This window comes from Osmerus mordax, chromosome 6 (assembly GCF_038355195.1).
Source record: "Osmerus mordax isolate fOsmMor3 chromosome 6, fOsmMor3.pri, whole genome shotgun sequence".
In the NCBI taxonomy this organism is placed as follows: Eukaryota; Metazoa; Chordata; class Actinopteri; order Osmeriformes; family Osmeridae; genus Osmerus; species Osmerus mordax.
In genome coordinates, this window is record NC_090055.1 from 6,324,046 (window position 1) to 6,339,381 (window position 15,336).

The window sequence follows — 15,336 nt, forward strand, 5'->3', positions numbered from 1 at the left end:
CTGGTGCAAAGGACTCCTTGCTGCCCTGAAAGGGTTAAACATAAACAAACTTCCGCTGATAATGTAACACTGGCCTACTGATATTGCTATTATGTATCAGTTCAATAAGCCATACAATGTGTTTCACAAATATTGACACTTAATAGCTTGCTGAGGGTCTCAGCAGACCTGTAGCTTTCAGGGACCTTGTTCCAGATATGTGGAGCAGAAAAACTGAAGCTGCTTCTCCATGTTTAGTTCTGACTCTTGGAACACAAAGTAGACCAGTCCCAGATGACCTGAGGGGTCGGGATGGTTCGTAAGGCAGCAGCAGATCACAAATGTATTTAGGCCCTAAACCATTCAGTGCTTTATAAACCAGCAGCAGGATTTTAAAGTAAATTCTTTGTTGGACAGGAAGCCAATGCAAATAATTCTGAACTGGAGTGATGTGATGAACCCTCAATACATTCTTCAGGTGATAGTAGGCTGATTTTGTAATTGTCTTGATATGGCTGTTCAGGTTGAGGTCTAAATCCATAATTACACCTAGATTTCTGGCTTGGTTTGTGGTTTTTAACATCAGCGATTGAAGCTGAGCGCTGACTTTCAAAAGTTCGTCCTTGGGACCAAAAACAATTACTTCTGTTTTATCTTTATTTAATTGAAGAAAATTCAGGCACATCCAGTTGTTGGTTTCTTCAATGCATTTACCTAGCCCTTTTATGGGATTATAGTCCCCAGGTGATAAAGTTATGTAGATCTGTGTGTCGTCTGCATAATTATGATAACACACTTTGTTGTTTTTCATAATCTGAGCCAGTGGAAGCATGTAGAACAGAAGAGGCCCCAATATTGAACCTTGAGGAACACTTCATGTCATTCTTGTCAGCTCTGATCTGTAATTAACTACAGACACAAAGTATTGTCGGCCCTTCAAGTCAGATTCAAATCAGTCAAGTGCTGCGCCGGAGTCCTACCCAGACTTTTATTCTGTCTAGTAGCATGTCAAGATCAACCGTGTCGAATGCAGCACTAAGATCCAGTAATACTAAAACTGAAGTTCTGCCACTGTCTGTGTTTAAGTGGATGTCGATGAAGACCTTAACAAGAGCAGTTTCAGTACTGTGGTGCTGACGAAAATAACCGAAAGTTATGTTCGGCCAAGAAGTTGTTCAGCTGTTGAAAAACCACTTTTCCATTATTTTACTTAAAAATGGGAGGTTTGATATTGGCCTATAATTTTTCATTATTTCTGGGTCTAAACTAGGCTTTTTTAGGACTGTGCCCCCTTTTCTCTCTCTCTCTCTCTCTCTCTCTCTCTCTCTCTCTCTCTCTCTCTCTCTCTCTCTCTCTCTCTCTCTCTCTCTCTCTCTCTCTCTCTCTCTCCTCTCTCTCTCTCTCTCTCTCTCTCTCTCTCTCTCTCTCTCTCTCTCTCTCTCTCTCTGGTAAAGCCTGCAGATCCCATATACATCAACATGAGGGACACTAACCCATCACCCACAGGGAAGAGCAGACAGGATATAAACATGCAGTCATATGAGGAAGTAAGTTTTGCCACCATTCTTTTGCAATGATTCCTCAAAGTTACTTCAATCTCCTCCAGGTACTCTCCATGCTTATTGGTGTTGCATTATTTGAGGCAGATGGACAGCAGACATGTTATACATCAAACTCAAAACCCTACGATATTCTTTTGTTTTAAATTCCCACTTATACTGATATATCTAATTGGGTGTGCTCAAGCTTTCGGCGAGAGCACAACCTTTGTTCTCTCACATATATATTTATTATTATTATTTTTATTTATTTTTGCCCCCCTAAGCCTCAGTCAATATTTGGACTACATAGACAACCTAGGTGTCAAAAGTTTTGTCTTGGTAGCGATTGAGTTGCTTGTATTTTTATTTACACTCCGTTGCACAGTTTAGGAGGTTACAACGTTTTTGTGGCAAAAAGTGTCTTCTGTCAACGAAGGGTACACAGTGCTAGCCTAAGTCACTACGTCAGCACACGTTAGCAACGACGCAAGGATACAACGTGATAGAGACGTTCTAGCACCAAGTTGGAGCTTGGATTATGAGTGAAAAATGCCAACCCCCAAAATTACCAACCATTGGGCTTTGTTGAAAAAGCAATTTCGAGTGGAACTGCCATCTCGGATTTTTGATTTAGGTCGTGAAAGTCTTTGTAATTTGAGCGAGTGCGGGTCGCCCGTGAGACTGCCTAGGCGGCAGCCATGCAAGCGTCATAGTAGTCTAGTATTTTCATAATTTTATAGTTTGGTCAATTCTACAACAAAAAACAGAAGGAGGGCAATGTTATGACGATATGAATATTGTGAAGACAGCCAGATGCTGAGATTTTAATGTAGGTTGCTGTAAAAACTTTGATTGGTTTGCTACGTGAGAGCCCAGTCAGCCTCCGTTGACGATTGCGTCAGCTGTTGTCGATCTCTGATGAGTATTTTCTTAATTTCGTACCAGGGTAAATTCTACATAAAAAATCCGAAGGAGGGCAGTGTTTTAAAGATATGGCGATTGCGAAGACAGACAGCGGGTCAGCATATTTTTGTGATTTGTGTAAAACTTGGAATTTGAGTGAGCCCGCGGCTTGTTTTGACGTTAGCCTCAGTCAGACTCGGTTCGCCCACTGGCAGTGTGTAGTACTGTCTTCAATGCCACAGCTAAACTTTATGTCAAAAGAAACGTTCTCATTTCCGGCGCTTTCAAACAAACAGTGAAATGTGGAGCAACAGCAGCTAGCTTGCCTCTAGCAAACTTATTTTGAATTAGCCATTTCCCCCTACATTAGTGTCAAACTTATTTACGTTTTGGGGGGCATATTTTCAGTTAGCAGACGTTACTGTTTGAATCGCGATTCCATCTGAAATATACTGCCAGTGACAACGTTGTTACAGTAGCTTGTTTCAAAGGGGGTTCGCAGCTGTTTCAAATGGTGTTCTTAATGAAATATGCAATATGAGTAGGCTAAATGCTTGAAAATATCACTAGAATGGAAAAACTTAGAGGACGGGCCCACCTGTAACCAACGCAAGCAAGCACACCCTACAATTTCCCCTGAAATTGTACCCTCTCTAGTTTCTTGTTATTTTTTTTAATTTGACCCATTACAACCGTACAAAACCATCTAGATGTTGTGAAACAAAAAGTCCTCTCGTCACTATTTCTGTAACTAATAGTTACACAACTATTAGTTACACAACTACTATGACAGTGTAGTTACACTGTCATGTGTAACTACACGCGTAAACTAATGCGTACATTTCATATGTAACTTACACCTGCACATATACGGGTGCAGGCGCTTATTTGACGTCTGCGGGCGATTCCTTAACGCCTGTCCAATAAAAAAGAACTTGTATAAACCACGTGTATTTCTGACCCAATTGGCGTTCCATACATCTCCCCAGTGTCTTGACTGAACTGTCAAAATGTTGCCCTTGTTTAAATGTGTACAATTTGATAACTAAAAGTTATTTAAAACTATTACTTTGCTGGGTAGTTTTTACCATATCACTATTTGCTCAAAATAAAAGATTATCCATTTTAAATAATGCATGTATGGACTAGAATGTAAGCTTAAGTAAACAAATAAAGGATTTTCACTTTTCTTTTCTCACTGTGCCCCCCTTTTCTCTCTCTCTCTCTCTCTCTCTGCCACTGTCTGTGTTTAAGTGGATGTCGATGAAGACCTTAACAAGAGCAGTTTCAGTACTGTGGTGCTGACGAAAATAACCGAAAGTTATGTTCGGCCAAGAAGTTGTTCAGCTGTTGAAAAACCACTTTTCCATTATTTTACTTAAAAATGGGAGGTTTGATACTGGCCTATAATTTTTCATTATTTCTGGGTCTAAACTAGGCTTTTTTAGGACTGTGCCCCCTTTTCTCTCTCTCTCTCTCTCTCTCTCTCTCTCTCTCTCTCTCTCTCTCTCTCTCTCTCTCTCTCTCTCTCTCTCTCTCTCTCTCTCTCTCTCTCTCTCTCTCTCTCTCTCTCTCTCTCTCTCTATGGTAAAGCCTGCAGATCCCATATACATCAACATGAGGGAGACTAACCCATGACCCACAAGGAAGGGCAGGATGTAAACACGCAGTCAAATGAGGAAGTAAGTTTTGCCACCATTCTTTTGCAACGATTCCCCAAGGTTACTTCCTCCTTCCTACAGGTACTCTCCATGCTTATTGGTGTTGCATTTATTATGGGCAGATGGACAGCAGACATGTTATACATCAAACTCAAAACCTTACTAAATGTTTTTGTTTTAAATTCCCACTTTGATATCTAATTTCTTGTAATTTTTTTCAATTTGAACCATCACAACCGTACAAAACCATCTAGATGCTGTGAAACAAAAAGTCCTCTCGTCACACATTCAAAGATGCCGTGGTTCAAATACATTCATAATATGCTTGTAAAGTTGTTTTCTTCAAAGTTTACATTTGTACTTTTAGAAACATTGAATAAAATAAATTGCTCCTGAAGGATTGCTGTTTGGTAGTCTGGCTGATGTATTGAACAGCCTCTGCCTACAGCATCCTGTTAATTGGTTCCTAGGCCTGCTGAATCTAGGTTATTCTGTTATATATTTTGCTCACTGGAAAAGTGTGAGTGCCATGTAGGCTGAGGCCTCACTGCATTCTTACTGGACCTCACTGGGTTCGAATCCGGCTTTGGCCCCTTTGCTGCATGTCTTCCTCTCTCACTGCCCTTTCTGTCACACTTCACTTTTAAACAATAAAGCATGGAAAATGCCCCCCCCTCAAATTATATATATTTATTTACTGTAACCAATGATGGATTACATAACACTACAGTGCTAAAGATCATTGGACACTTTATTCATGCTAAATGCACTAACCGCAAGTTCAAACGTTTTTCGCAAGTGCAAAGAAGAGAAGTTGGCTAAATGTGTGAGGCGCTCGATTTAGAACAACTTAGTGTTGCAACATCTAGATGAAGAATACATGTGAAAAAACGGACATGAAACAGTTACTTAGTTGATTGAGAGGAGTAAGTTATAAATGTGTGGTACATTTTTTTGGTATCATTTTTTTGGTAAATACTAATATAATAGTACTGAATAGTATACCGCTAACAGGTTGTTTAACACTTTAATACACAGTTGAAAACTTGCATATTTTAGTTTCCCTTTTGACTTTACATTACATTATGACTTTGTCATAATGTAATGTAGGTACTGTATTGTGAACAAGTAACAAACCGTGTTTACAGTTTATTCCACTAGGTGCCAGTAGACCAAGACCAATTTGAGATGTGCCAAGACACAGCTTACTCAGCCAATCATTGTCTTCCTTCATTTCAGCAGCTTGGAGTTACTCCTGACCTTGTGACCAATTCATAAAAAACTCCTGACCACCAGAAGATATTCCATTTATATCCCTGACGTAACTATAGCCTCCCATGTCATATGACAAATATTATAATGGTGTGTAATAATATAAGTAGTCATGTATAGTAAAGGCAGGGTAGGTAATGTTGTGTAAAATAATTCGATATTCACGTCACAGAGTCAACTGGAACGCCCTCTCACAGGTCTGAATTCCAAATGCAAAAAGGTGTGTCGGCAGCGCCGACAGCCATTGGCTGCTTCAAGTCAGCTGGCTGTCGATGCCGCCGGCGCTGCATGAAGTCGCTGCAGCTGGCTACCTTGAAGCTGAGAATGCCATTGGCTGCTTCAAGTCAGCCGGGCTGCAGGCGGCCGCTCCCTGGGTCCGTACGCACGCCGCGTGCCATCGCCGACGCCTTCACGCCCGAGCAGGACCTGCAACTCTGTGTGTGGGGATGCCCGGCATCACAGCGACTGGAGACTTTAGCCTCTTACCTGTCCTTGTCCTCCTCCTCCCTCTCCTCCGCCAAACCCTCCATAGTCGGCCCAGCACATTGTGCGGCACTGCTTCCAGCCAAGGATGTTTACTACCAGGCCTGCCTGTTTGACCTCCTGGCCACAGGGGACCTCAACTCCAGCATGGCCTCTGTCGCCGCCCTGGAGGACGCCCGGGGAATGATCATCGACCCTGAGAAGGTGCATCTGTTGCCAGTCACTGCGGCAGGGGACAGACTCACATTGTGTCTGTCTGTGGTCCTGGCTGTGACATTACTGGTACAATGGACCGCCACACTATGGGAGGGGGGGTCTGTGTAAATGCTGGTGTTGAAGGGGTAGAAAAGTCTGGGGAGATCTAAGGATCTCAGGCCTGCGTTCACCCTTCAGGGAATACAGACAGATAACACCTGTTGATAAAGGAGTGTTGAGTATTGTATTAATATTTTTTGCAAAAGTACATTCTAGCATTTTCAACTTCATTTTCCTGCAATTCAGTGTTGTACTTTATTTAATGTAAACAGCATACTACAGTGGAATCTGTGGGAACCTTGTCATTACTAATGTCTATATAAGTTATTGTGTGTTGTGTCTGTGTGATGTCTCGGATTTAAACTGTTGTTGAATGCAGTCTCTGTATCTATATTTGTTAAAAAATAGATAGGGGCATGTTTGTTATGGCTCAATATCAGCCAGTTATTTAAATGTTTACATTTTACATTTGACTTATTTAGCTGACGCTTTTATCTGAAGTAACGTACAAATAGTGCATGTAGAAAGTACAGGAGAAGACCAAGGATCCGCAAGGCATAGTTCTACAGTATTTCAGTGGAATAAGTCTGTATTTACTTATCGCAAAGTAACCACATCTCAGCTAACAGGCACGGTGAACAAGAATAATCAATAATGTGTTGGCCTACTGAATAATATTGAATGATACAGTGTACTCCAGTGAAACAATGACATATCAATTGCTTAAGTAAATAACAATAATAACATCTTGATTACAGTCACTAGCTGATTAACATATGGTGAACAAAAATAATTGTACTACAATGCAACAATAACATCTCAATTCCTCAACCACCCTAGTCTTACAATGCCATCTCAATTATAGTAGGCTAGTAGGCCTACTTAGTAAAGTGCAGTGCCTAGTACGTTACAACAGAAACAACAATGTATATTAAGTGGAACATTGACCAGTGATTGTAGTTTCATGCTCGATGGTTAAACTACACATCAAACAAATACAAAGTGCAGGGAAGGGACAAAGTCGTAGGTTTTGCAGAAAGTGAAAATCTGCAAAGAGTTGCTTTGGGTGCCCTTCGGCCGAAAAACTGTTCCTGGAAAAAGCTTAGTTAAAAAGGAACTCTGAAAGTGAGCAATAGTAGAACAATTTAACATCATTTCCGTGTTTTTCAACCACTTCCTATATTCATCTTTTTTTGCATTAAGACTGTGATTCCTTCTGCTGATACTAGATAGTGAGAAGAAGGGAAGGGTGGAGAGAGAAGACGAGAGGCAGAGAGATAGAGAGAAGAGTAGAAAGGGTTGATAGACTTGGTAGAAAAAGGAGAGATAATGTAGAGAGAAGAGGAGAAGGTAGAGAGAAGAGAATAGGTAGAAGGAAAAGAGTGCCATGAGAACAATACCAGTGGGATCCAGGGACAGACAGAACCTCTGGATCTTGGTTCTACTCCTCCTGACTGGTAAGTACGGAAGACATTCTACACAGTGAATGTGATAATGACTGCAAAAAAAAGAAAAATAAGAATGAATCAAAATTCCATATTGTGCGGTAGCTTGTGATCAATACTAATATTTTACAGGTGTTTGGGGGGACAACGTTTGGGAAGTGAATTATCCAGATCCAATCTGTGCAATCAAAGGATCTACTGTTACCATCCACTGCAGTTACAAGTACCCTGAAAAATATCATCCAATTAGGGTTATCTGGTGCATAAACCATGAGATATGCAAGGATACCACTCCAAAGATTTACGACAGTGACTCCACCACTAATCTTCCGCGTTTCAAATATATTGGAGACAAAAAAAACAACTGTACTTTACAAATTGAGAATATAAACAGAGATTCCAACACATATAGGTTCAGATTTGAAACAGATCCAAAAAATGCATTCACAAATCAATCAGGAGTAGACATCAAAGTCAGAGGTGAGGATGTTTTGCCATTACATCTGATTCTCATCTAATATTCAATATGAAGACAGCATGTTAACAGAGAGGTGTATTATTTCCTGTAGAAATTGGCAACAACATTAAATTGAAGGTGACAGCTAGTGATGACAGAGCCTCTAAAGAGAGAGTCACCCTGAGCTGCACATCATCTTCACCCTGCATCTTCAACAACCCGAAGATCACCTGGTACCACAACAACATCATTCTACCGGCGACAGGTCCCACTCTAACTCTGAGTCCTGTTTTTCTGAATGATTCTGGGAACTACTCCTGTGTTATAGAAAGTAGCCCTCTCTCTCGCTCTGATACATACAGTCTACAAGTGGAGGGTAAGTCAGAAGTGCAGTTCATCCGGGCTGAACTTGGGAGAAAATGTATTTTGTTAGTTTAATAGTTTCCTATGGTATATTTTAAACTAAGTCAGGGTTGTGCATGTCCAGCCCTTACCCTTCACCAATTCTAGGCTTTCCCTCTATACAACATCTGGGGGAGATAGCATGGTGTAACCATAGCATAGCAACACATGATTAGAATGTCATTAGTAATCCCAGATTCCTTCACAGATCCACTCAAACCTTCCATTGTCTCCATTGTTGTACCTGTCCTGGTGATTGTGCTGACCATCACTGCAGCTGCTGCTATTCTTCTCATAAGGAGGTATGTCTTCCAATACAATATCATTGTGATTCATAGAGGCATCTTACAGTTGTATTTGAACCTATTATAATTTGATTTCAGACAATACATACAAAATGGATACACCAGAACATATTTAAAGGATGTGACCTCTCTCTCTCTCTCTCTTTCTTAAGGAGGAAAGCAGAAGACCCCAAAAAGGAGGAAAAGGATGGTGTCAGCACACTGGTCAGTTTAACACCCCCAAACGTAATCTAAAGCACACGCACACACATATGTAATGTTTCTCCCTTTCTCTCTCTCTTTCTCTTTCTGGTCGAGCCTGGAGATGTCATGTACAGCAGCATCAGCAAGACCACCCCACAAACCACAGGAAACAACCCCCAGGCAGAGGAGGAAGTTAACTATGCCACTGTTAATATCCAGCACAAGACTTCCTCAAGGTATTGTTGATGATGAGGAAGCTTGTTGATGCAACATCAGTGCTTCAAATATTTGTGAATTGTGTTGAACAGGCCTGGTTGATTGATATACTGTATATACAGTACCAGTCAAATGTTTGGACACATTTTCAAATGTGTTCGTACTGTACATATGCTTAGTCTTGTTTAATTGGATCAGGTCAGCTATGTATGAAAATCTGCTACCTTAATTACAATTAGTTTTGTGTATTTTGCTTACAGGTCTGCTAATACCAAGCAGGAAGAGGATCCTGTCATCTATAGCTCAGTGTCCAGATAGTGAACATCCAGTATGCCTCTATAGCTTAGTGTCCAGGTAGTGAACATACAGAACATATCTCTATAGCTCAATGTCCAGGTAGTGAACATACAGAACATATCTCTATAGCTCAGCCTCAGTGTCCAGGTAGTGAACATACAGTACATGCCTCTATAGCTCAGTGTCCAGGTAGTGAACATACAGAACATATCTCTGTAGCTCAGTGTCCAGGTACTGAACATACAGTACATGCCTCTATAGCTCAGTGTTCAGGTAGTGAACATACAGGACATATCTCTATAGCTCAGTGTTCAGGTAGTGAACATACAGGACATATCTCTATAGCTCAGTGTCCAGGTAGTGAACATACAGGACATATCTCTGTAGCTCAGTGTCCAGGTAGTGAACATACAGAACATATCTCTGTAGCTCAGTGTCCAGGTAGTGAACATACAGGACATATCTCTGTAGCTCAGTGTCCAGGTACTGAAGACACCTCTACAGCACAGTTTCATAATGGGTTAAGTGTTACGTCCCGAGACCCGTCCCTGTTTGTACTGTTTGTTTGTCTCCCTCTGTCCTGTCCATGTCTATGTTTCCCAGGGGTTCCAGGTCCTGCCCTCCTGTGAAATCGGTGACATCCAATTGGTAACATCCAAACTTTGTTTTTTCCACAATTATGAGACTACCCTGTTTCAGGCCTTTGAGTGTCAATCCCTGTCTCTTCTGATAAGGAAAAAAAGGTCAGAATTACAGTAACTTGATTCACCTTGTATTTTATCTGTGCAGATGTCAGTGAAGAGCATTTGAAGGCGTACCATTCAGCCAAGCCATGTCATCCTGCAGCCCTAAACAGTACTTCAACCTTATGCCTTACTATAGCACTGCAGTTGGGTCTAACTTCAGTTTCCTTTTTTGTTTTCTTTGTTGTGTTATGGTACTACTGGCCTACTTTCTCCATCCAATCTGCTTATCTTGCACTGTAATATTTAGAAATATCAGTTACACTTTAGAGTAATGGTCCATTGTTACACGAGTAGCTATGCAGGATGTAATAGGTAGTACTACCCGGGAGAAAACCACATTTGCACATAAAAAGATTAAAAGCAACAAATAACTTTTTCCTAAGGCTCTTAGCTGGTACTCATTCAACTGCAAAGGACTCCTTGCTGCCCCGAAAAAGTTAAACATAAACAAACTTCTGTTGATAATTCAACACTGGCCCACAGATATTGCTACAATGTGTTTCACAAATATTGACACTTACCTAATATAATACTTATTCTAATTCACTGATGTTCACTTTCAACAGTTTTTAGGTAACTCTTTATAATACTTATTAAAATTAAAATTAAAAAAAATATATATTAAAATATAATTATAAGAAAGTTTTACTTTTACTGAGTACTTTTTTATGTAGTATATGTTAATCTGGATACGTATGTTATGTTATGCCAGGTTGCTTTGCGTTGTCTTGTCCCAAGAATTTCAGTGCCCAGTCTGACCTTGTGTTGTACTGTGCATCTGACAATAAAATACTTGAACTTGAACTTATATGAAGTAAGCACAAGAGAACATTTAAGAAGTTTCTGGAAAAAAAAGCTTTATGAAAAAGGAAGTCAATTTGTCATAATTGCATGGTATTTCAGCTATTTAGTAATGTGAGTCTTTCGTCATCAGTGCAGTCTGTTCTGCTATTTATGGTGGTAGATAAGAGAGGAAGAGAGTAATAGAGAGAGAAGAGTAGAAAATGTAGATAGACTTGATAGAAAAAGGAGAGAAAAAGTAGAGCGAAGAGGAGAAGGTAGAGAGAAGAGAATAGGTAGAAGGAAAAGAGTGCCATGAGAACAATACCAGTGGGATCCAGGGACAGACAGAACCTCTGGATCTTGGTTCTACTCCTCCTGACTGGTAAGTACGGAAGACATACTGTACTGTACTGTGCTATACTGTACTATGTTATACTATAGAAGATACGTCTGAGCACACTTACAATAACACTAATAAGATCAAACCAACACTATGTCTACTGGAAAATAGTTTGAGAGCATAAAATATTGCTGTTGGTTATATTTTACACAATTAGAGAACTAACAGTTTTTGTTGGGTGGTTGTGATCATATCACTGTTTTCTGAAAATACTGCATCAGTTTACCCATTTAAAATAATGGATGTGTGCCCTGCAATGTTAGTTTATAAAATATAACCCACCAAATCATTTTCATAATGTACACACTGAATGTGATAATGACTGCAAAAAAAAGAAAAATAAGAATGAATCAAAATTCCATATTGTGCGGTAGCTTGTGATCAATACTAATATTTTACAGGTGTTTGGGGGGACAACGTTTGGGAAGTGAATTATCCAGATCCAATCTGTGCAATCAAAGGATCTACTGTTACCATCCACTGCAGTTACAAGTACCCTGAAAAATATCATCCAATTAGGGTTATCTGGTGCATAAACCATGAGATATGCAAGGATACCACTCCAAAGATTTACGACAGTGACTCCACCACTAATCTTCCGCGTTTCAAATATATTGGAGACAAAAAGAACAACTGTACTTTACAAATTGAGAATATAAACAGAGATTCCAACACATATAGGTTCAGATTTGAAACAGATCCAAAAAATGCATTCACAAATCAATCAGGAGTAGACATCAAAGTCAGAGGTGAGGATGTTTTGCCATTACATCTGATTCTCATCTAATATTCAATATGAAGACAGCATGTTAACAGAGAGGTGTATTATTTCCTGTAGAAATTGGCAACAACATTAAATTGAAGGTGACAGCTAGTGATGACAGAGCCTCTAAAGAGAGAGTCACCCTGAGCTGCACATCATCTTCACCCTGCATCTTCAACAACCCGAAGATCACCTGGTACCACAACAACATCATTCTACCGGCGACAGGTCCCACTCTAACCTTGAGTCCTGTTTTTCTGAATGATTCTGGGAACTACTCCTGTGGTATAGAAAGTAGCCCTCTCTCTCGCTCTGATACATACAGTCTCCAAGTGGAGGGTAAGTAAAGTATCAGAGATGCTGTTTATCAAAGCTGAACTCTTGTAGGAACTCTGTCAAATCCTAAAAACCTTCAGTGAATGCTAGGCTTCCCTTACTGGGTGTTTTGTCTTGATGATCCCCAGATGCTCCCATGGTTGGGACATTTGTTAAACCTTTTGATAAGATATATAGGAAAATTGGAGGGATATGGGGCCCCAAATAGTGAAAATTTTTAAAATGATCCTTAATTATTATAATTACTATCAATCCTATTTGAGTGTCTCAGTATTACCTTTTCCAAATAACAGTAGTCTGAGAATCACAATACATCTAATTTATTATAAAACAAGTACTTGATGTGCAAGATATGAAACAAATGTTTAATATTAGGGTTTAAATTAGCATAGGGGGTGCGAAACCATTTTTGCAAACATTTGCAATCAATCACTCTTTAAAAAATATTTTACAGACATACCAAAACCATTGACTGCTCCGGTTATGTTGGCAGTTCGTTTGACAGTGCTGGCCATTGCTACGGCAGTTACACTCATCATTGTGAGGAGGCAAGTCTTTCATAAAAAATCTACTAATAGTTCACACAAAAACAATTTATTTCATAGCCTATTGTCTATCCTTTCCCACTTTTATAACCTGAACATACAATGGATAATGGACAATAGGGGACAATGTTGGCTGTACACAACTTACTTTAAATCAATGTATTCCACATTTGGCAACACTTAGCTTTGATGCTTGCTTCCTTTCTTAATAGAAAGTGTTCAGTACAATATGCATGCTATAGTGCATATTTAAGGTATAATAGTACCTGTCTAGGTTTTAATATACATGTCTCTCTCTCTATTTTAAGGTTGAAAGCAAAATACCCAAATAAGGAGAACAGAGATAGCGTTGACACACCGGTCTGTCTCACAGTGTGTCTCACATATACACACACATTACAACACACAAACACACAACCACACTCAAACAAGTGCACGCACACAAACATGCAAGCACATCCAGTACCAAAAATGCACACATACTAACACAACCACATGCACATATACATATATGCACACATGGCGATACCTGTCATAACATTAAGATAGTGATATATGTGGTCATAATTATTTGAGATCAATGAGTAAAATCACCAATCAGACAGTGACAGCCTACAAGTTTACAGCACAGTAAACAAATGAAGGATTCTCACAATCTATTTCAATTTTTCTCTCCTGTGTCTCACTGTGCCCCCCCCCCCTTTTCTATCTCTTTCTCTCTCTCTGTCTCTGTCTCTCTCTCTGGTAAAGCCTGCAGATCCCATATACATCAACATGAAGGAGACTAACCCATCACCCACAGGAAAGAGCAGACAGGATGTAAACACGCTGTCAAATGAGGAAGTAAGTTTTTCCACCACCTTCCTCCAGGTACTCTCCATGCTTATTGGTGTTGCATTATTACACAAAAAAAAATTGTTTTAAATTCCCACTTTGATATCTAATTTCTTGTTATGTTTTTCAATTTGAACTATCACAACCGTACAAAACCATCTATATGCTGTGAAACAAAAAGTCCACTCGTCACACATTCAAAGATGCCGTGGTTCAAATACATTCATAATATGCTTGTAAAGTTGTTTTCTTCAAAGTTTACATTTGTACTTTTAGAAACATTGAATAAAATCAATTGCTCCTGAAGGATTGCTGTTTGGTAGTCTGGCTGATGTATTGAACAGCCTCTGCCTACAGCATCCTGTTAATTGGTTCCTAGGCCTGCTGAATCTAGGTTATTCTTTTATATATTTTGCTCACCAGATAAGTCTGAGCGCCATGTAGGCTGAGGCCTCACTGCATTCTTACTGGACCTTCACTGGGTTCGAATCCGGCTTTGGCCCCTTTGCTGCATGTCTTCCTCTCTCACTGCCCTTTCTGTCACACTTCACTTTTAAACAATAAAGCATGGAAAATGCCCCCCCCCCCTCAAATTATATATATTTATTTACTGTGACCAAAGATGGAATACATAACACTACAGTGCTACAGATTGTTGGACATTGTTGCTAAATGCACTAACCGCAAGTTAGAAGTGTTTCGCAAGTGCAATGAGAGAAGTAGGCTAAATGTGTGAAGCACTCGATTTAGAACAACTTAGTCTTGCAACATCTAGATGAAGAATACATGTGAAAAAACGGACATGAAACAGTTAGTTAGTTGGTTGAGAGGAGTAAGTTATAAATATGTGATACTTTTTTTATTAATTTTTACAATTTTTGGGTAATTACTAATATAATAGTACTGATTAGTATACCGCTAACAGGTTGTTTAACACTTTAATACACTGTTGAAAGTGTGTATATTTTAGTTTCCCTTTTTGTCGTAATGTAGGTACTGTATTGTGAACAAGTAACAAACTGTGTTTACAGTTTATTCCACTAGGTGCCAGCAGACCAAGACCAATTTGAGATGTGCCAAGACACAGCTTACTCATCATTGTCTTCCTTCATTTCAGCAGCTTGGAGTTACCCCTGACCTTGTGACCAATTCATAAAAAACTCCTGACCACCAGAAGCTATTCCATTTATATCCCTGACGTAACTATAGCCTCCCATGACATATGACAAGTATTACTATGCTGTATAATAATATAAGTAGTAATGTATAGTAAAGGCAGGGTAGGTAATGTTGTGGTGGAGAAGCACTTTTGACATATTTGTTGAAATAAACTTCACATCCTGATTATGAAAGGTTTGATTGGTTTGATCTGTGGGTGTTGTTGGATTGTAATAAACACGGCCAATCATTAAGGTGAGACCAGCATTAATGATTGGACGGCATGGGACCAAGGATTGAATGGGCTACTTGTCTGTCTGTCTAACCCCTGGCAGTAGTCGAGTTCATGTGTTTTGGAACAGTGGCTTTTAA

The 15,336-nt window shown here is 39.6% G+C and overlaps 1 protein-coding gene and 1 long non-coding RNA gene across 4 annotated transcripts; both read left to right on the forward strand.

Annotated features, from left to right (window-relative positions):
* Positions 1–8,880: 8,880 nt before the first annotated feature.
* LOC136944447 (uncharacterized) lies at positions 8,881–10,661 on the forward strand. The gene is made up of 3 exons (XR_010876766.1): positions 8,881–9,122; positions 9,363–10,047; positions 10,189–10,661. It is a non-coding gene; the product is annotated as an uncharacterized lncRNA (long non-coding RNA).
* A 481-nt stretch (positions 10,662–11,142) lies between these two features.
* LOC136944448 (myelin-associated glycoprotein-like) lies at positions 11,143–15,158 on the forward strand. 3 transcript variants are annotated; one of them, XM_067238213.1, is made up of 7 exons: positions 11,143–11,310; positions 11,730–12,077; positions 12,167–12,430; positions 12,882–12,975; positions 13,281–13,332; positions 13,723–13,815; positions 14,924–15,158. In XM_067238213.1, the coding sequence occupies exons 1-7, from the start codon at positions 11,241–11,243 to the stop codon at positions 14,960–14,962; spliced, it is 960 nt and encodes a 319-aa protein (XP_067094314.1). In that variant the 5' UTR covers positions 11,143–11,240; the 3' UTR covers positions 14,963–15,158. The 3 variants fall into 3 exon arrangements, with proteins under 3 accessions (XP_067094314.1, XP_067094315.1, XP_067094316.1); XM_067238214.1 differs by having other exon boundaries at positions 14,927–15,158; XM_067238215.1 differs by having other exon boundaries at positions 11,176–11,310; positions 12,167–12,319; positions 14,924–15,024.
* The last annotated feature ends 178 nt before the right edge of the window (positions 15,159–15,336 follow it).

Coding starts and splice junctions, on each gene's coding strand:
- LOC136944448 (XM_067238213.1), top strand. CDS start 11,241: ATGAGAACAATACCAGTGGGATCCAGGGACAGACAGAACCTCTGGATC. Junction 11,311..11,729: donor GGTTCTACTCCTCCTGACTG/GTAAGTACGGAA, acceptor AATATTTTACAG/GTGTTTGGGGGGACAACGTT. Junction 12,431..12,881: donor ATACAGTCTCCAAGTGGAGG/GTAAGTAAAGTA, acceptor AATATTTTACAG/ACATACCAAAACCATTGACT.